Source organism: Herpailurus yagouaroundi, unplaced genomic scaffold (genome assembly GCF_014898765.1).
Source record: "Herpailurus yagouaroundi ecotype Mexico unplaced genomic scaffold, PumYag 140, whole genome shotgun sequence".
In the NCBI taxonomy this organism is placed as follows: domain Eukaryota; kingdom Metazoa; phylum Chordata; class Mammalia; order Carnivora; family Felidae; genus Herpailurus; species Herpailurus yagouaroundi.
In genome coordinates, this window is record NW_024412395.1 from 79,760,110 (window position 1) to 79,775,030 (window position 14,921).

The 14,921-nt window shown below is 38.5% G+C and overlaps 1 protein-coding gene across 2 annotated transcripts in view; it reads left to right on the forward strand.

Moving 5' to 3' along the window:
- Positions 1-1,132: 1,132 nt before the first annotated feature.
- NIF3L1 (NGG1 interacting factor 3 like 1) overlaps positions 1,133-14,921 on the forward strand; it is a 21,160-nt gene continuing 7,371 nt past the window's right edge. The window contains exons 1-5 of one of the 2 annotated variants that reach the window (XM_040475812.1): positions 1,133-1,146; positions 1,346-1,784; positions 2,607-2,769; positions 5,889-6,015; positions 7,908-8,046. In XM_040475812.1, the coding sequence (XP_040331746.1) occupies positions 1,352-1,784; positions 2,607-2,769; positions 5,889-6,015; positions 7,908-8,046 (862 nt within the window). In that variant the 5' untranslated portion in view covers positions 1,133-1,146; positions 1,346-1,351. Of the gene's footprint in view, positions 1,147-1,339; positions 1,785-2,606; positions 2,770-5,888; positions 6,016-7,907; positions 8,047-14,921 lie in introns of those variants that run through there. The other variant, XM_040475813.1, reaches the window with a different exon arrangement.

Below are 14,921 nucleotides of genomic sequence, written 5' to 3' on the forward strand. Positions count from 1 at the left end.
CATTCAAATCAGATACTGAACAAGTACTCACATCTCTTAGTAAACATTTCTGCTGAAAAAAATAGTTTTTTTCAACAAATTTGTTAAACATTTTTGTTGAAAGAATTTGTTTTTGAAATTACTGGGTTATGACTAATTTGATAAAATTTACAGTTGGCCATGCTTTTCTTGTTAATTATTGTGCATACAATGAATGCTTTTCTTCAAAAACAGAAATGTTCCTAGAATCTTAATGGAATTAACAGTGTTTTGTATAGGGGCTAGACACTGAAGATGTTTATTAAGAAAAACTTTATTTGAGGCACCTGGGTGGCTTAGTTGGTTAAGTGTCCAACTTCAGCTCAGGTTATGATCTCACCGTTCCTGAGTTCAAGCCCTGCATCAGGCTCTCTGCTGTGAGCACAGATCTGGCCTCAGATTCTTCCTCTCTGTCTGTGCCCCTCCCCTGCTCACACTGTCTCTCTCAAAAATAAATGTTAAAAAAAAAAAAAAAAAAAAAAAGCTTTATTTAAGAAGTTAAAGGATGGGGCACCTGGGTGACTCAGCTGGTTAGTGTCTGACTCGATTTCAGCTCAGGTCATGATCTCCCAGTTTGTGAGAGCCCCGAGTTGGGCTCTGTGCTGACAGCATGGGATATTCTCTCTTTCTTTCTCCCCCACCATTCCTCTCCCCACCCCTCCCCCACTTGCACGGTCTCTGACTCTCTCAAAATAAATAAAAAGTTGAAGGAAACTTGTAAGGAAAGATAGTATTTAGAGTAATGGAAAAGGGATGAGGGTGGTTGAAGCAAGGATGGGGAGAAAAAGAACTTTGTGTTGGGGGCTGAGGGAAGTGGGGATGAATGTGTACTATGTACCAGGCTTGTGCTAGGTGATTTACACATCTTAATTGATTTGCTTCTATGGATGGCCTTTGATTTTGGTTATAGTAGCTCCCATTTGGTAAATGAGAAAACAGCCTCAGAGAAGCTAAGTGACTTACCTAAGGTATCATGTGCTGGTAAGTGGCAGAATCAGTATTTGAACCCAGGGATATGTGACTATAGTTCTTTTGCTCATATGCTTTGCTACCTCAAAGGTCCAGGCTTAAAGTGTACATGTGTACCATTTCCTGAGTATTGACTTCAGATACTCAATTTTACCTGATTTCTTCTCTCCCTTTTGTTTTGTTTTGTTTTGTTTTGTTTTGTTGTTGTTAGTGTGCAAGCTGGAGAGAGGGGCAGAGAGAGAGACTCTTAAGCAGGCTTCATGCTCAGTGGGGAGCTCAGTGCAGAACTCGATCCCACAGCTCTGGGATCGTGACCTGAGCTGAAATCAAGAATCAGACGCTCAACTGACTGAGCCATTTCTGTATGTTATCTCGTGTACTCCTCACTCCCACAACAATCCGGCTTGTTCATTCCCTGATCTGCAGTTCTTCCCGTTCCTTCATGGATTTGAAGGTTCTCCTTTCCTCCTTGAATGACTTTGCATCCCTCTCACTTGCTGAGAGTTGGGACAATGTTGGATTACTGGTGGAACCAAGCCCACCACACACTGTAAACACACTCTTCCTTACCAATGACTTGACCGAGGAAGTGATGGAGGAGGCGCTGCAAAAGAAGTCGGATCTTATTCTCTCCTACCATCCGCCTATTTTCCGACCTTTGACGCACATAACCTGGAAAACATGGAAGGAGCGCCTGGTGATTCAGGCTCTGGAAAACAGAGTTGGTATTTACTCTCCTCACACAGCCTATGATGCTGCACCCCAGGGAGTCAATAGCTGGTTGGCTAAAGGGCTTGGTGAGAAGCCTCTTCTTTCATGTTTAATATTTTCCCTACGAATGCTTTGAAATTTTAGAATGTCTTTCTAGTAGAATTTTAACTGCTTTAGATGTGGGTACCATTCTATTTTTATATATTTAAAAATAATGTTGTGAAATCTGGCCATTAAATTGCATTTGAGAAATTAAATTTTCATCCTTAGTAAGGAGAGCCTAGGAAATCTTTATTGCTGGACTGAACTTTGTGAGTCCTCACTCTCGTGACACAGTGCCTGGCACCCAGAAATTCAAGAAGTGCTTGTTAAATTGAGCTCTGAAATCTCAGATCTCTCCAGGATATTCTTTGTATGTCAGTTAGATAGAAATCAGATTTTCACTGAATGCTTACTCATGCCCAGCACAATGACGGAATTCAGCCTATGTGTTTTAGCTTTATTTTTAGTTAGTTATTTTCATTTACTCATTTGGGGTTGAAACTTTTATGATGACATAATCTGAATTAATGTGGTCAAGTAGGTTATGAGCTTTTGCAACCTGAATGATGATTTACCTGAATAAATTTAGTAAGCAGTCACAATTCTATGTATCGTCTAAAACTTCATGAGTCCAGTTTTTGTGGTATTTAACAGTCTTCTGGAAAATAATTCTGAAAATAAATTTGATTTTATGTCAATACTAAATCACTAGATTATGGGGACTTTTGGATGTATATGTAAGGGATATATATATGTGTGCATATTATATAAACATCAGTTTCTAAAAGCTTATTTCTTAAATTTTGCCCATAATAGTTTATCTTTTTAATTAAAAAAAAAAAAACAAAACACAATTTTATTCCTAGGAGTTTGCACCTCCAGGCCCATACATCCTTCCAAAGCTGCCAACTACCCAACGGGGGGAACGCACAGAGTAGAATTCAGTGTTAACTCCACCCAACACCTGGACAAAGTCATTTCTGCAGTGAAAGAAATTGCAAATATTTCTATCACTTCTTTTTCTACTAGGTATGATATATTTTTCTTCTTTTTTGTGTGTACTTATCTGTAAGGATCTTCTTTATAAATTCTGTAACTCTAGTACTGTGAACTGAAACAAATTGTTTCCCCCCAGGATGGGTTTACGAGGCAGTATACTTCTCATTTGCATGTAGGTGCTCCAGAAGAACCATGGGTTTTTTTTTCCTGAAACAATAAAAATGACAAGTAACACTTACTATTTTCTAGGTGGGAGGGACTATACTATGCCTTTTATTTACAACGTTTCTAATTCCCCTGATAATGTTGAAAGGTGGTTTTTATAGTATATAGATAAACCCTACTGACTCACTGATTACATAGGTTTACTCTTACCAGTTTCAAGCAAATCAGTGATTCTCAAACACTTTAATGGAAGAAGACATTCAGGTGCCTCTTATAAGGCCAATCATTTATTTAGGGCAGAGATATCAAAATGGTGCCTTTAGTGGATTTTCTTTGAAGCTAACTTATCCGAACATCTTTTGAAGCATGTTAAGAGACAAGTTAGACAAAGCTGGAACTTAATGTTTAAAAAAACAAAGATGAATATAATAACTTTAAGAAGATGGAGATGTGTTCCAGGCTGCAACAAAAAGGGACTCTTGTGAGTGGTTTTTAGGTGTAGATACCTTGTAATAAAATTATTGCAAATGCTTTCTAATAGTGTTGAGGGATTTAAAAAACCTCAAGAAAAATTATTTCTAGGACTTTGTATAGATTCCAGTTATGGATGTCTTTTACCATATTGAAATACTGTGTAAGTACTGAAATTAAAAAGATACACATGAAAATTTCAAACAGTGTAAAAGTCCTCCTTGTTCCCTCTACTCAATTCCAGTATCTTCAATTCATGTTACCTTTTCCTTTGTTTTCAGAGAAGTGGGTATCTTTCTAAACACATACAGGAACATGGAGAAATGCAGATTTTTGTGTTTGTTTTTTTTTTTTTAATTAATTAAATGGCATGCTGCATTTGCCTCTTTTACTGAACAAGAGGTCTTAGAGATCTTTCTATGTAGGTATAGAAGATCTCTTTAACTGCTATGTAGTGTTTCTTATGGATCTACTGGACTTTCTTTAAGCATTTCTCTTCCTAACTAATGAGCTTTTTCCTTTTTTAAAAAGTTTATTTATTTTGAGAGAAACAGAGACAGTGCGAGCTGGGGAGGGGCAAAGAGAAAGGGAGAGAGAGAATCCCAAGGAGGCAGCGCAGAGCCCAATGTGGGGCTCCTAATTCATTAAACCAAGAGATCATGACCTGAGCCGAAATCAAGAGTCAGACACTCAACCGAGTCACCTAGGTGCCTTCCCCCCCTTTTTAAAACTGATGCACATTTAGTTTGGTTTTAGTTTTTCCTTATTATGGGTGATATCTGGGTTTTGTGATTAGATTGGGGTCCAGGCACTTTTTCCCTTTTTCTTGTCAAAGCTCTACAGATGATTCCAGTGTTGACAACTACTCTTCCAGATTCTTTTAAGGTGTCTTTTTGCTCTAGAATTCTATGATTATATTTTTAGAGTTTATGGTTAAATACAAAACTTTTCTGATGCCAGTGTTTTTGGAGACACTTCAGGGCATTGCTTCTCAGGGTTATTCAAGACCCCCTACAGAATGTTGGCTTCATCCTAAAGCTATGTAATTAGAATGGGGTTTGCCTGAAAATCTGTCCAGGAGATTCTTGTTTCAGTGGTTTGAAAAATTAACTTCTTTGGGCCTTAAAAAAATTCAGTTTGAGGGCACCTGGGTGGCTCGGTTGAGTGTCCAACTTTGGCTCAGGTCATGATCTCATGGATTGTGACTTTGAGCCCCACATCGGTCTTATGGCTGTCAGCTTGGAGCCTGCTTTGGATCCTCTATCTCCCTTTCTCTCTGCCCTTGCCCCGAGCGTATGCGTGCGTGCGTGTGTGTGTGCGCGCGCGCGCGTTTTCTCTCTGTCTCAAAAATAAAAAGCCCTTCATTTGGGAAAAAAATTCGATTTGCTTTGGCCCCATTCATAGAAGTTCTATTTCACTGGATCTGTAGAAGGGTCCAGTAGCTATCATTTTAAGAAGCTAGCAGATTTCTGATGCATACCTGGGATTAGGAACAGTTCTAGAATAGTAGTTTCAAAGTGAGGTCCCTGAACCAGCAATATCAGCATCACCTGGAACTTGTTAGGTAAATTCTAAGACCCCACCTAGATCTAGTGAATATGAAACTGGGGAGTTGGGGTGGAGCTCAACATTCTATTTTAATAAGTCTACAAGGAGATTTGGATGCATGCTGAAGTTTGAAAAATATTTTTGTTTATTTATTTAATTTAATTTTTTTAAGTTTACTTATTTTGAGAGAGAGAGCGAGAGAGAACACGAGCAGGGGAAGGGCACAGAGAGAATCCCAAGCAGGCTCCGCACTGTCAGCACAGAGCCTGACTGGGGTCTGGAACTCACAAACTGAAAGATCATGTCCTGAGCAGAAGTCAAGAATCTTGACACTTAACCGACTGAGCCACCCAGGTGTCCCTTGAGAAATACTATTCTTGGGGCACCTGGGTGGCTCAGTCGGTTGAGCGACTAACTTCGGCTCAGGTCATGATCTCGCAGTTTGTGAGTTCGAGCCCCACGTTGGGCTCTGTGCTGACAGATCAGAGCCTGAAGCCTGCTTCAGATTTTGTGCCTCCCTCCCTCCCTGCCCCTCCCTGCTCATGCTTTGTCTCTCTCTGTCTCAGAAATAAATAAACATAAAAAAATTAAAAAAAAAAGTATTCTTGAAAATGGTTTGGGATTGCAACCTAAATTTCATGTAAATTTTTTTTTTTTTAAGTTTGTTTATTTTGAGAGAGAGTGAGTGCAAGCGGGGGAGGGGCAGAGAGAGAGGGAGAGAGAGAATCCCAAACAGACTCTGTCTGTCAGCAAGGATCCTGATGCAGGGCTTGAACCCACAAACTGAAATCATGACCTGAGCTGAAACCAAGTGTCAGAGGCTTAACTGACTGGGTCACCCAGGCGTCCCCTAAATTTCATGTAAATCTAATCTTAATTATAGGAGGTTGTAAAGTGTGGATTGTTTATATGTTTTACTTATATTCATCCTAGAACAGCAAGTGATTTTTTTTTTTTTTTAATAGGACTGATGATGAAGAACAAACACGGATTAGTCTGAATTGTAGTCAGGAGGCTTTGTTACAGGTGATGGCTTTTCTTTCCCAGAACAGACAATTCTATCAGAAGACTGAAATTCTGTTACTAGAGAAGGTAATAAAAATATATACTGTGCATTTTTGTTTGGCAAATTCATTTGTAAGTTGTTATATCAACACACTGTCAACTGTTACCTAAAGAAGCACAAGGTAGTGTTGAGGGCATAAAATACCCTGGAAAATATACTGTACTGAGAAAGGGAGACATTCCAGGAATGGAAAAGTGTTGGTAGAGGTTTTAGTTCATTCAGGCTGTTATAACAAAATACCCTGGACTGGATAGCTTATGAGCAACAGAAATTTATGTCCCACAATTCTGGAGTCTGGGAATTCCCAAGATTATGGTGCTGACAGATTTGGAGTGGTATCTGGAGAGGGTCCACTTCCTGATTCATCATCGGTACCTTCCCTCTGTGTTCTCACGTAATGGGAAGCACTAAAGATATCTCTTGGAATCTGTTTTATAAACTAATTCCAGTCATGTGGGCTCCCCTCTCATGACTTAAGTACCCCCTAAGGGCTCCACCTGCTAATACCATCATCCTTGGGGGTTAGGATTTCAACATAGGAATTTGTGCAGGGGCAGACACATTCAGGTTATAGAAGTGTAGTATTGTGTGTTTTTTTTGTGTGTATTTTTTTAAATGTTTATTTTTTTTAGAGAGTGACAGAGTGTGAGTGGGAGAGGGGCAGAGACAGAGGGAGACACAGAATCCAAAGCAGGTTCCAGGCACTGAGCTGTCAGCACAGAGCCTGACGTGGGGCTCGAACCCCCCCGCCCATGAGATCATGACCTGAGCCGAAGTTGGACGCTTAACCAGCTGAGCCACTCAGGTGCCCCAGTGTAGTAGTTTTTTTTTTTAATGTTTTTTTTATTGAAGTATGGTTGAAACCCAGTATCATATAGTACTTTTTAGGGTTAGAGACTCGGTTACAGGTTCTATCTCTTTTATACCCTCTGCCTGGACCATTCTATTTGCTCCTTTAACTTGACAGCTATTCATATGGTGATTTCTGCATCTTTACTTTCTGGCTCAGAATGCTTTCTTAAGGTAAAAACTTAAAAAAATAAACCCATATTTCCTGGAACTCTCTGTTCTACTTAATGGATCCCACATATAATTTAGTATATACAAATATTGACCTTATTCCCACATCTCCCCTTTGAATATTACTCTTTTCTATTTCATTGGTGGCATCATCTTCTGCCTGATTTTCCAAGTTTACACAGCTCTCCCTTGCCTCTCATAAATCCATGCCTGCTGATTCTGTCCCCAAATCTATAGAATGTTTCTCTTCTCTATGTCACCACAGTAGTTGAAAAGTTGTGCTTTGTCACCACAGTAGTTGAAACTCTCCTATCCCAGGTAACAAAAGAAGAGTAGTCTCCCTAGTGGGCACCGGAAGGGCGACAGTCCATGCTTTTTCTCATAGTGTACTGGCCATGGCCTCTGTCTCCATCCCTTGCTCTGCACATCAGCTGTAGCGTCTGCTCTTGGAACCGCTCTGAGCTCATACCTTTCCACATCTCACCCTATCCCTTTCCTACCACACTATACTTGACATCACATTATTATTATTATACATTTTTTTACTTTTTTCTGGTCTGGGAGGCCTACGTTTTTGCAAAACCTTTGGTTCCACTTTCTCCAAGTATCCCCACCCCAAGTCCCAGCTCATTTATTTTGTCATTTCTTTGTGCTCCCATAAAATGGTTCCTGTCTTGTATTTAAACACTTTTATTGTGATTAGTTATCTAAACATTTGCCTCTCAGGAAATTGAGCTCCTAGAAGTCAGAGAATGTTTTTGTCAGGCTTGCATCCTTGAACTTCAACCGGGACCTGGCTGTAGTAAGCTCACAGTGTGCATGTTTTATTGATCTCAGTATTTGCTGTATGTTTTCTAGGACTGAGATGGACAGTTTTCTAACTTGTGTTTCTCTTCAGCCTCCACTTCCGCAAACTGGGATGGGACGGTTGTGCACACTGGATGAGCCTGCTTCCTTGGCAACCATGATTGAGCGAATCAAAAGGCACCTTAAACTAGCTCATGTTCGCCTTGCTCTTGGGGTAGGAAGGACCTTAGGTAAATATGACCCATTTATTTGTCCAGTGTACCTACTAATCATGTAGTATTACATAGTATTTGGGCAAAAGTTGATGGTTTGGGTTGTAGTAATGTGACAGGAAACATGTTAGCTCACGGGGGGCTGACTGATTTATTTTATCAATCCAGGTGGGCTAGGTTATGCTGTGGTGTACATCTCATTTGGCTCAAGGAAGATTTATGTCTCACTCCTACTCCATGTTCATTTGAAGTCAGCAGGAGAAGTCTACTCATCGTACACTGATTGCTGTTGCAGAGGGGGAGTTTTGGATGGTCTTGGACCATCAGTTAAACATTAACCCAGAAATGATACATTTTCTGTTCAAATCATTGTCTAGAATGAATCACATTTTGAGCACAAGTCAGGGCATGAAGCACAGTCCTACCATGGGCCAGGAAGGGCGCCGGAAGTTTTTATTATTCCAATTACAATGCAAGTATTCTATTTTATAATACTGATGGCATTTTACAGCAAGGTGCCAAGTGATCCACTGCAGTTTCCGAGTCTTGTAGTCTTGGTTTTTGGCTTTTAAATACTGCAGTAAACATAGGGGTGCATATATCTTTTCAAGTTAGTGTTTTTATTTTCTGTGTGTAAATATCCAGTAGTGGAATTACTGGGTCATATGTATTCCTATTTTTAATTTTTTGAGGAACCTCCATACTGTTTCCCACGGTGGTTGCACTTAGTAATGTTCCCACTAGCAGTGCATGAGGGTTCCTTTTTCTCCACATCCTTGCCAACACTTGGTATTTCTTGTCTTTTTGTTTTCAGACAGTCTGAGAAGTGTGGGTGATCTCTCACTGTGGTTTTGTTATGCATTTCCCTGATGATTAGCGATGTTGAGCATCTCTTCATGTGTCTTTTGGCCATCTGTATGTCTTTGGAAAAATGTCTTTTCAGGTCTTCTGCCCATTTTTAAATTGGATTATTTGTTTTTTTATAGTGTTGAGTTGTAGAAGTTCTTTATATATTTTGGATGTAAGCCTGTCATTGGATATATCATTGCAAATATCTTTTCCCATTGAACAAATTGCCTTCTCATTTTGTTGATGGTTTCCTTTGCTGTTCAAAAGCTTTTTATTGTGGTGTAGTCCCAATAGTTTATTTTTGCTTTTGTGTACCTTCCCTGAGGAGACCTATCTAGAAAAGTATTTCTAAGGCCGGTGTCAGAGAAATTACTGCTTATGTGTTCTTGTAGGAGTTTTATGGTTTCAGGGCTCATATTTAGGTTTTTAAACCGTCTTGGGTTTATTTTTGTATATGGTATAAGAAAGCTGTCCATTTTCACTTTTTTGAATGTAGCTGTCCACTTTACCCAACACCATTTGTTTCTTTGTTTGTTTTTTCTATTGATAACCAACTTTATTTTTTTTCTTTTATTTATTTATTTATTTTTAAAATATAATTTATTGTCAAGTTACCTAACATACAGTATATACAGTGTGCTCTTGGCTTCGGGAGTAGATTCCCATGATTCATTCCTTACATACAGCACCAGTGCTCATCCCAATAAGTGCCCTCCTCAATGCCCATCACCCATTTTCCCCTCTCCCAATCAACCCTCAGTATGTTCTCTATTTAAGTGTCTCTTACGGTTTGCCTCCCTCTCTGTCTGAAACTATTTTTCCCCCTGCCCTTCCCCCATGGTCTTCTGTTAAGTTTCTCAAATTCCACATATGAGGGAAAACATATGTATCTGTCTTTCTCTGACTGACTTGTTTCACTTAGCATAATACCCTCCAGTTCCGTCCATGTTGTTGCAAATGACAAGATTTCATTCTTTCTCATTGCCAGGTAGTATTCATTCCATTGTGTATATAAAACACATCTTCTTTATCTTTTCATCACTTGATGGACATTTGGGCTCTTTCCATAATTTGGCTATTGTTGATAGCGCTGCTGTAAACGTTGGGGTACATATGCCCCTGTGATTCAGCACTCCTATATCCTTTGGATAAATTCCTAGTGATGCTATTGCTGGGTTGTAGGGTAATTCTATTTTTAATTTTTTGAGGAACCTCTGCACTGTTTTCCAGAATGTGGCTGTACCAGTTTACATTCCCACCAACAGTGCGAGAGGGTTCCCATTTCTCCATATCCTCGCCAACATCTGTTGTTTCCTGTGTTAATTTTAGCTACTCTGATTGGTGTGAGGTGGTATCTCAGTGTGGTTTTGATTTGTATTTCCCTGATGATGAATGATGTTGAACATCTTTTCATGTGTCTGTTGGCCATCTGGATATCTTCTTTGGAAAAGTGTCTGTTCATGTCTTCTGCCCGTTTCTTCGCTGGATTATTTGTTTTTTGGGTGTTGAGTTTGGCAAGTTCTTTATAGATTTTGGATACTGACCCTTTATTTGATATGTTATTTTCAAATATCTTCTCTCATTCTGTTGGTTGCCTTTTAGTTTTGTTGATTGTTTCCTTTGCTGTGTAGAAGCTTTTTATCTTGATGAGGTCCTAATTGTTAATTTTTGCTTTGTTTCATATTTCCCTTGCCTTCGGAGACATACCAAGTAAGAAGTTACTGGGACTGAAGTCAAAGAGGTTGTTGCCTGTTTTCTTCTCTAGGGTTTTGATGGTATCCTGTCTCATATTTAGGTCTTTCATCCATTTGAGTTTATTTTTGTGTATCATGTAAGAAAGTGGTCCAGTTTCATTCTTTTGCATGTTGCTGTCCAGTTCTCCCATCACCGTTTGCTAAAGAGACTGTCTTTTTTCCACTGGATACTCTTTCCTGCTTTGTCAAAGATTAGTTGGCCATATGTGGGTCCAATTCTGGGTTCTCTATTCTATTCCCTTGGTCTGTGTGTCTGTTTTTGTGCCAATACCAGACTGTCTTGATCATTACAGCTTTGTACTAGAGGCTAAAGTCTGTGATGGTCATGCCTCCTGCTTTGGTTTTCTTTTTCAACATTACTTTGGTTATTCGGGTCTTTTGTGGTTCCATACAAACTTTAGGATTGTTCCAACACCATATGTTGAAGAGACTTTTTCCCATTGGATATTCTTGCCTCCTTTGTTGAAGATTAATTGACCATATATAAATGGGGGTATATTTCTCAGCTGTTCCATTGATCTATGTGTCTATTTTTATGCCAGCACAATACATTTTTGATTATTAAACCTTTGTAGTATATCTTGTTTTTAACGTATGTTTATTTTGAGGGAGAGAGAGAGAGACACAGAATGAGCAGGGGAGGGGGCAGAAGGAGAAAGAGAATCCCAAGCAGGCTCTGCGCTGTTGGCACAGAGTTTGATGTGAGGCTCAATCCCATGAAGTGTGTAATCATGACCTGAGCCGAAATCAAGAATTGGACCCTTAACCGACTGAGCCACTCGGGTGTCCCTGTAGTATATCTTGAAATTGGGTAGTATGATGATGCCTCCTGCTTTGTTCTTTCTCAAGATTGCTTTCAATGTTCAGGGTCTTTTGTGCAGCCACACAAATTTTAGTATTATTTGTTCCAGTTCTGTAAAAACTACTGTTAGTATTTTGATAGGGATTGCACTGAATCTGTAGATTGCTTCGGTAGTATGGACATTATCACAATATTAATTCATCACATCCATGATAGTGGAATATCTTTGCATTTCTTTGGGTTACCTTCAATTTCTTCCATCAGTGTTTTATAGTTTTCAGAGTATAGGACATTGACTTCATTGGTTGAGTTTATTCCTATTTTATTCTTTTTGGTGCAGTTGTAAATGGAGTTGTTTTCTTAATTTCTCTTTCTGCTATTTCATTATTAGTGTATAGAAATGCAACAGATTCCTGTGTATTAGTTTGTATTTTGCAACATTATTGAATTCATTTATTATTACTTTTGGTGGAGTCTTGGGGTTTTCTTGTGTATACTGTTATGTTGTCTGCAAATAGTGAGAGTTTCACTTCTTCCTTAACAATTTGGATGCCTTTTATTGTCTGATTGCTATGACTAGGACTTCCAGTGGCAAGAGTGGGCACCCTTGTCTTGTTCCTATTAAAGGTATGTTTCCTTTAAACCCACTTTGAGGTTTTTATCATGAACAGATGTTGAATTTTATCCTGTTCTGCCCCTATTGAGATGGTCATATGATTTTTATCCTTTGTTAATGTGTTTTACATTGATATTCTGAATATTGAAGGATCATCCTTGTGTCCTTGGAATTAATTCAGTTTGGTTGTGGTGGATGTATTGGTGAATGTGGGTTGCTAGTATTTTGTTGAGGATTTTTGCATCATTCACCAGGGATATTGGCCTGTAGGTTGGGAGTGTCTTTGTCTAGTTTTGGTGTCAGGGTAATGCTGACCTTGTAGAATGTATTTGAAGCTTTCCTTCCTCTTCTATTTTTTGGAATAGTTGAAGGAGAATACCTATCAAATCTTCCTTGTTTGGTAAATTTATCTATATATCTAGACTTGTATTTGTTGGGAGTTTTTTGATTACCCATTAAATTTCATTGAATTGGTCTGTTCAGATTTTATTTGTTTTCACTTTAGAGAGAGTGTGTGTGCATCAGTGGGGAGAGGGGCAGAGGAAGGGAGAGAATCTTAAGCAGGTTCCACTCTCAGTCCATCATGGGACTTGATCCCACATCCCTGGGATCATGACCTGAGCTGAAATCAAGAAGCAGACACTCAACTCACTGAGCCACACCGGTGCCCCAGTCTGTTTAGATTTTCTATTAATCCCTGATTCAATTTTGGAAGATTGTGTTTTTCCAAGAGTTTATCTATTTCTTCTAGGTTGTTCAGTTTGTTGGCATATAATTTTTCATAGTAGTCTCTTTGGATTTCTGTTTTGTCAGTTGTTACTTCATTCATTTCTGATTTTTTAAATTTGGGTCCTCTCTATTTTTCTTGATAAGTCTGGCTAAAGGTTTATCAATTTTTGTTTATCTATTCAAAGAAACAGCTCTTCGTTTCCTTGTCTTTTCTATTGTTTTTTTATTTTAGTCTGTATTTCATTTATTTCTGTCCTGATCTTTTATTTCCTTCCACTAACCTTGGGTTTTGTTGTTGTTCTCATTCTGTTAGATGTAAGGTTAGATTGTTCAGATATTTCTTGTTTCTTGAGGTAGGCCTGTATCACTGTAAATTTTCCTTTCACTGCTTTTGCTGTGTACCAAAGATTTTGGATGATCATGTTTTCATTTTCATTTGTCTCTGTATTTTTTGATTTCTTTGTTGACACATTGGTTGTTTAGCTCCCACATGTTTGTGGTTTTTTCCAGTTTTTTTCTTGTGATTGATTTCTAGTTTCCTACCATTGTGGTTGGAAAAGATGCATGATATGATTTTAGTCTTCACAAATTTATTGAGACTTATTTTTTTTTAATTCTTTTTAAATGTTTTATTTATTTTTGAGAGAGACAGAGACAATGCAAGTGGGTTAGGGGCAGAGAGAGAGACACACACAGAATCCAGAGCAGGCTCCAGGCTCCCAGCTGTCAGCCCGATGCGGGGCTTGAACTCACACTCCGTGAGATCATGACCCAAGCCGAAGTTGGACGCTCAACAGACTGAGCCACCCAGGCGCCCCGATTGAGACTTCTTTTTTGGCCTAACATGTTTTATCCTGGAGAATCTTCCATGTACGTTTGAAAAGAAGGTATATTCTGTTGTTTTGGGATGGAATGTTCTGTATATATCTGCTAACACTAATTTGTTGTCCAAAGACACTGTTTCTTTATGGATTTTCTGCCTGGATGATTTATCCATCAATATAAGTAGGTGTTAAAGTCTCCTACTGTTATGATAGTACGGTCAAACTTTCTGTTGATATTTGTTAATACTTGTTTTATGTATTTAGGTGCTCCAGTATTGGGTGCAGAGATATTTATAATTGTTATATCCTCTTTTGCATTGATTTCTTTACCATTATGTAATGCCTTCTTTCTCTCTTGTTACATCTTTGTTTTAAAGTCTATTTTGTATTGCTACCTTTGTTTTGTTTTGCTTCCATTTGCATGGAATCTTCTTCCATCCCTTTTCCTTCAGTTTGTATGTATCTTTAGGTCTGAAGTGATAAAATACAGACCCTTCTATATGCTGCCTACAAGAGACTCACTTCATCCTATATTTTTTGATTGTTGCATTTACACCATTTACATTTAAAGTAATTACTGATAGGTATGTGCTTATTTTTATTTTGTTAATTGTTTTCTGGTGATTTATGTAGTTCTTTTCTGTTCCTTTTTTCTTCTCTTGTTCCCTTTCCTTGTCACTGGTAATTTTCTTTAGTGTTATGCTTGGTTTGCTTTCTTTTCAGTTTTTGTGGATCTGTTACAGATTTTTGTGTTTGTGGTTACCAGAAAGTTTCTCCATAGGACCTTAAATATATAGCCATCTATAATTGATGGTCACTTAAGTTCGAACACCTTTTTTTTTTTTTTTTTAATGTTTATTTTTGAGAGAGAGAGCACGCACACGCAGTGGAGGGGCCAAGAGAGAGGGAGACAGTGCATCTGAAGCGGGCTCTGTGCTGACAGCAGAGACCCTGATGTGGGGCTTGAACTCACAAACCATGAGACCATGACCTGGGCTGAAGTCAGATGCTCAACTGACTGAGCTGCCCAGGCACCCCAAGTTGGAACACCTTTTAAAAGCACTTGTTTTTTATTCCCTCATGTTGTGTGTGGCATCATATTTTACATCTTTTTATTCGTAACTATTTCCTAATTATGGCTTTTTCTTTTCTACTTAAAAGAAATTCTTTAACATTTGTTGTAAGTCTGGTGTAGTGGTGATGAACTCCTTTAACTTTTGCTTGTCTGGGAAACTCATTTTATCTCTCCTTCAAATCTGAATGATAATCTGGCTAGGTAGATTATTCTTTTTTTTTTTTTTTTTTTTTTTTTTTTTTTT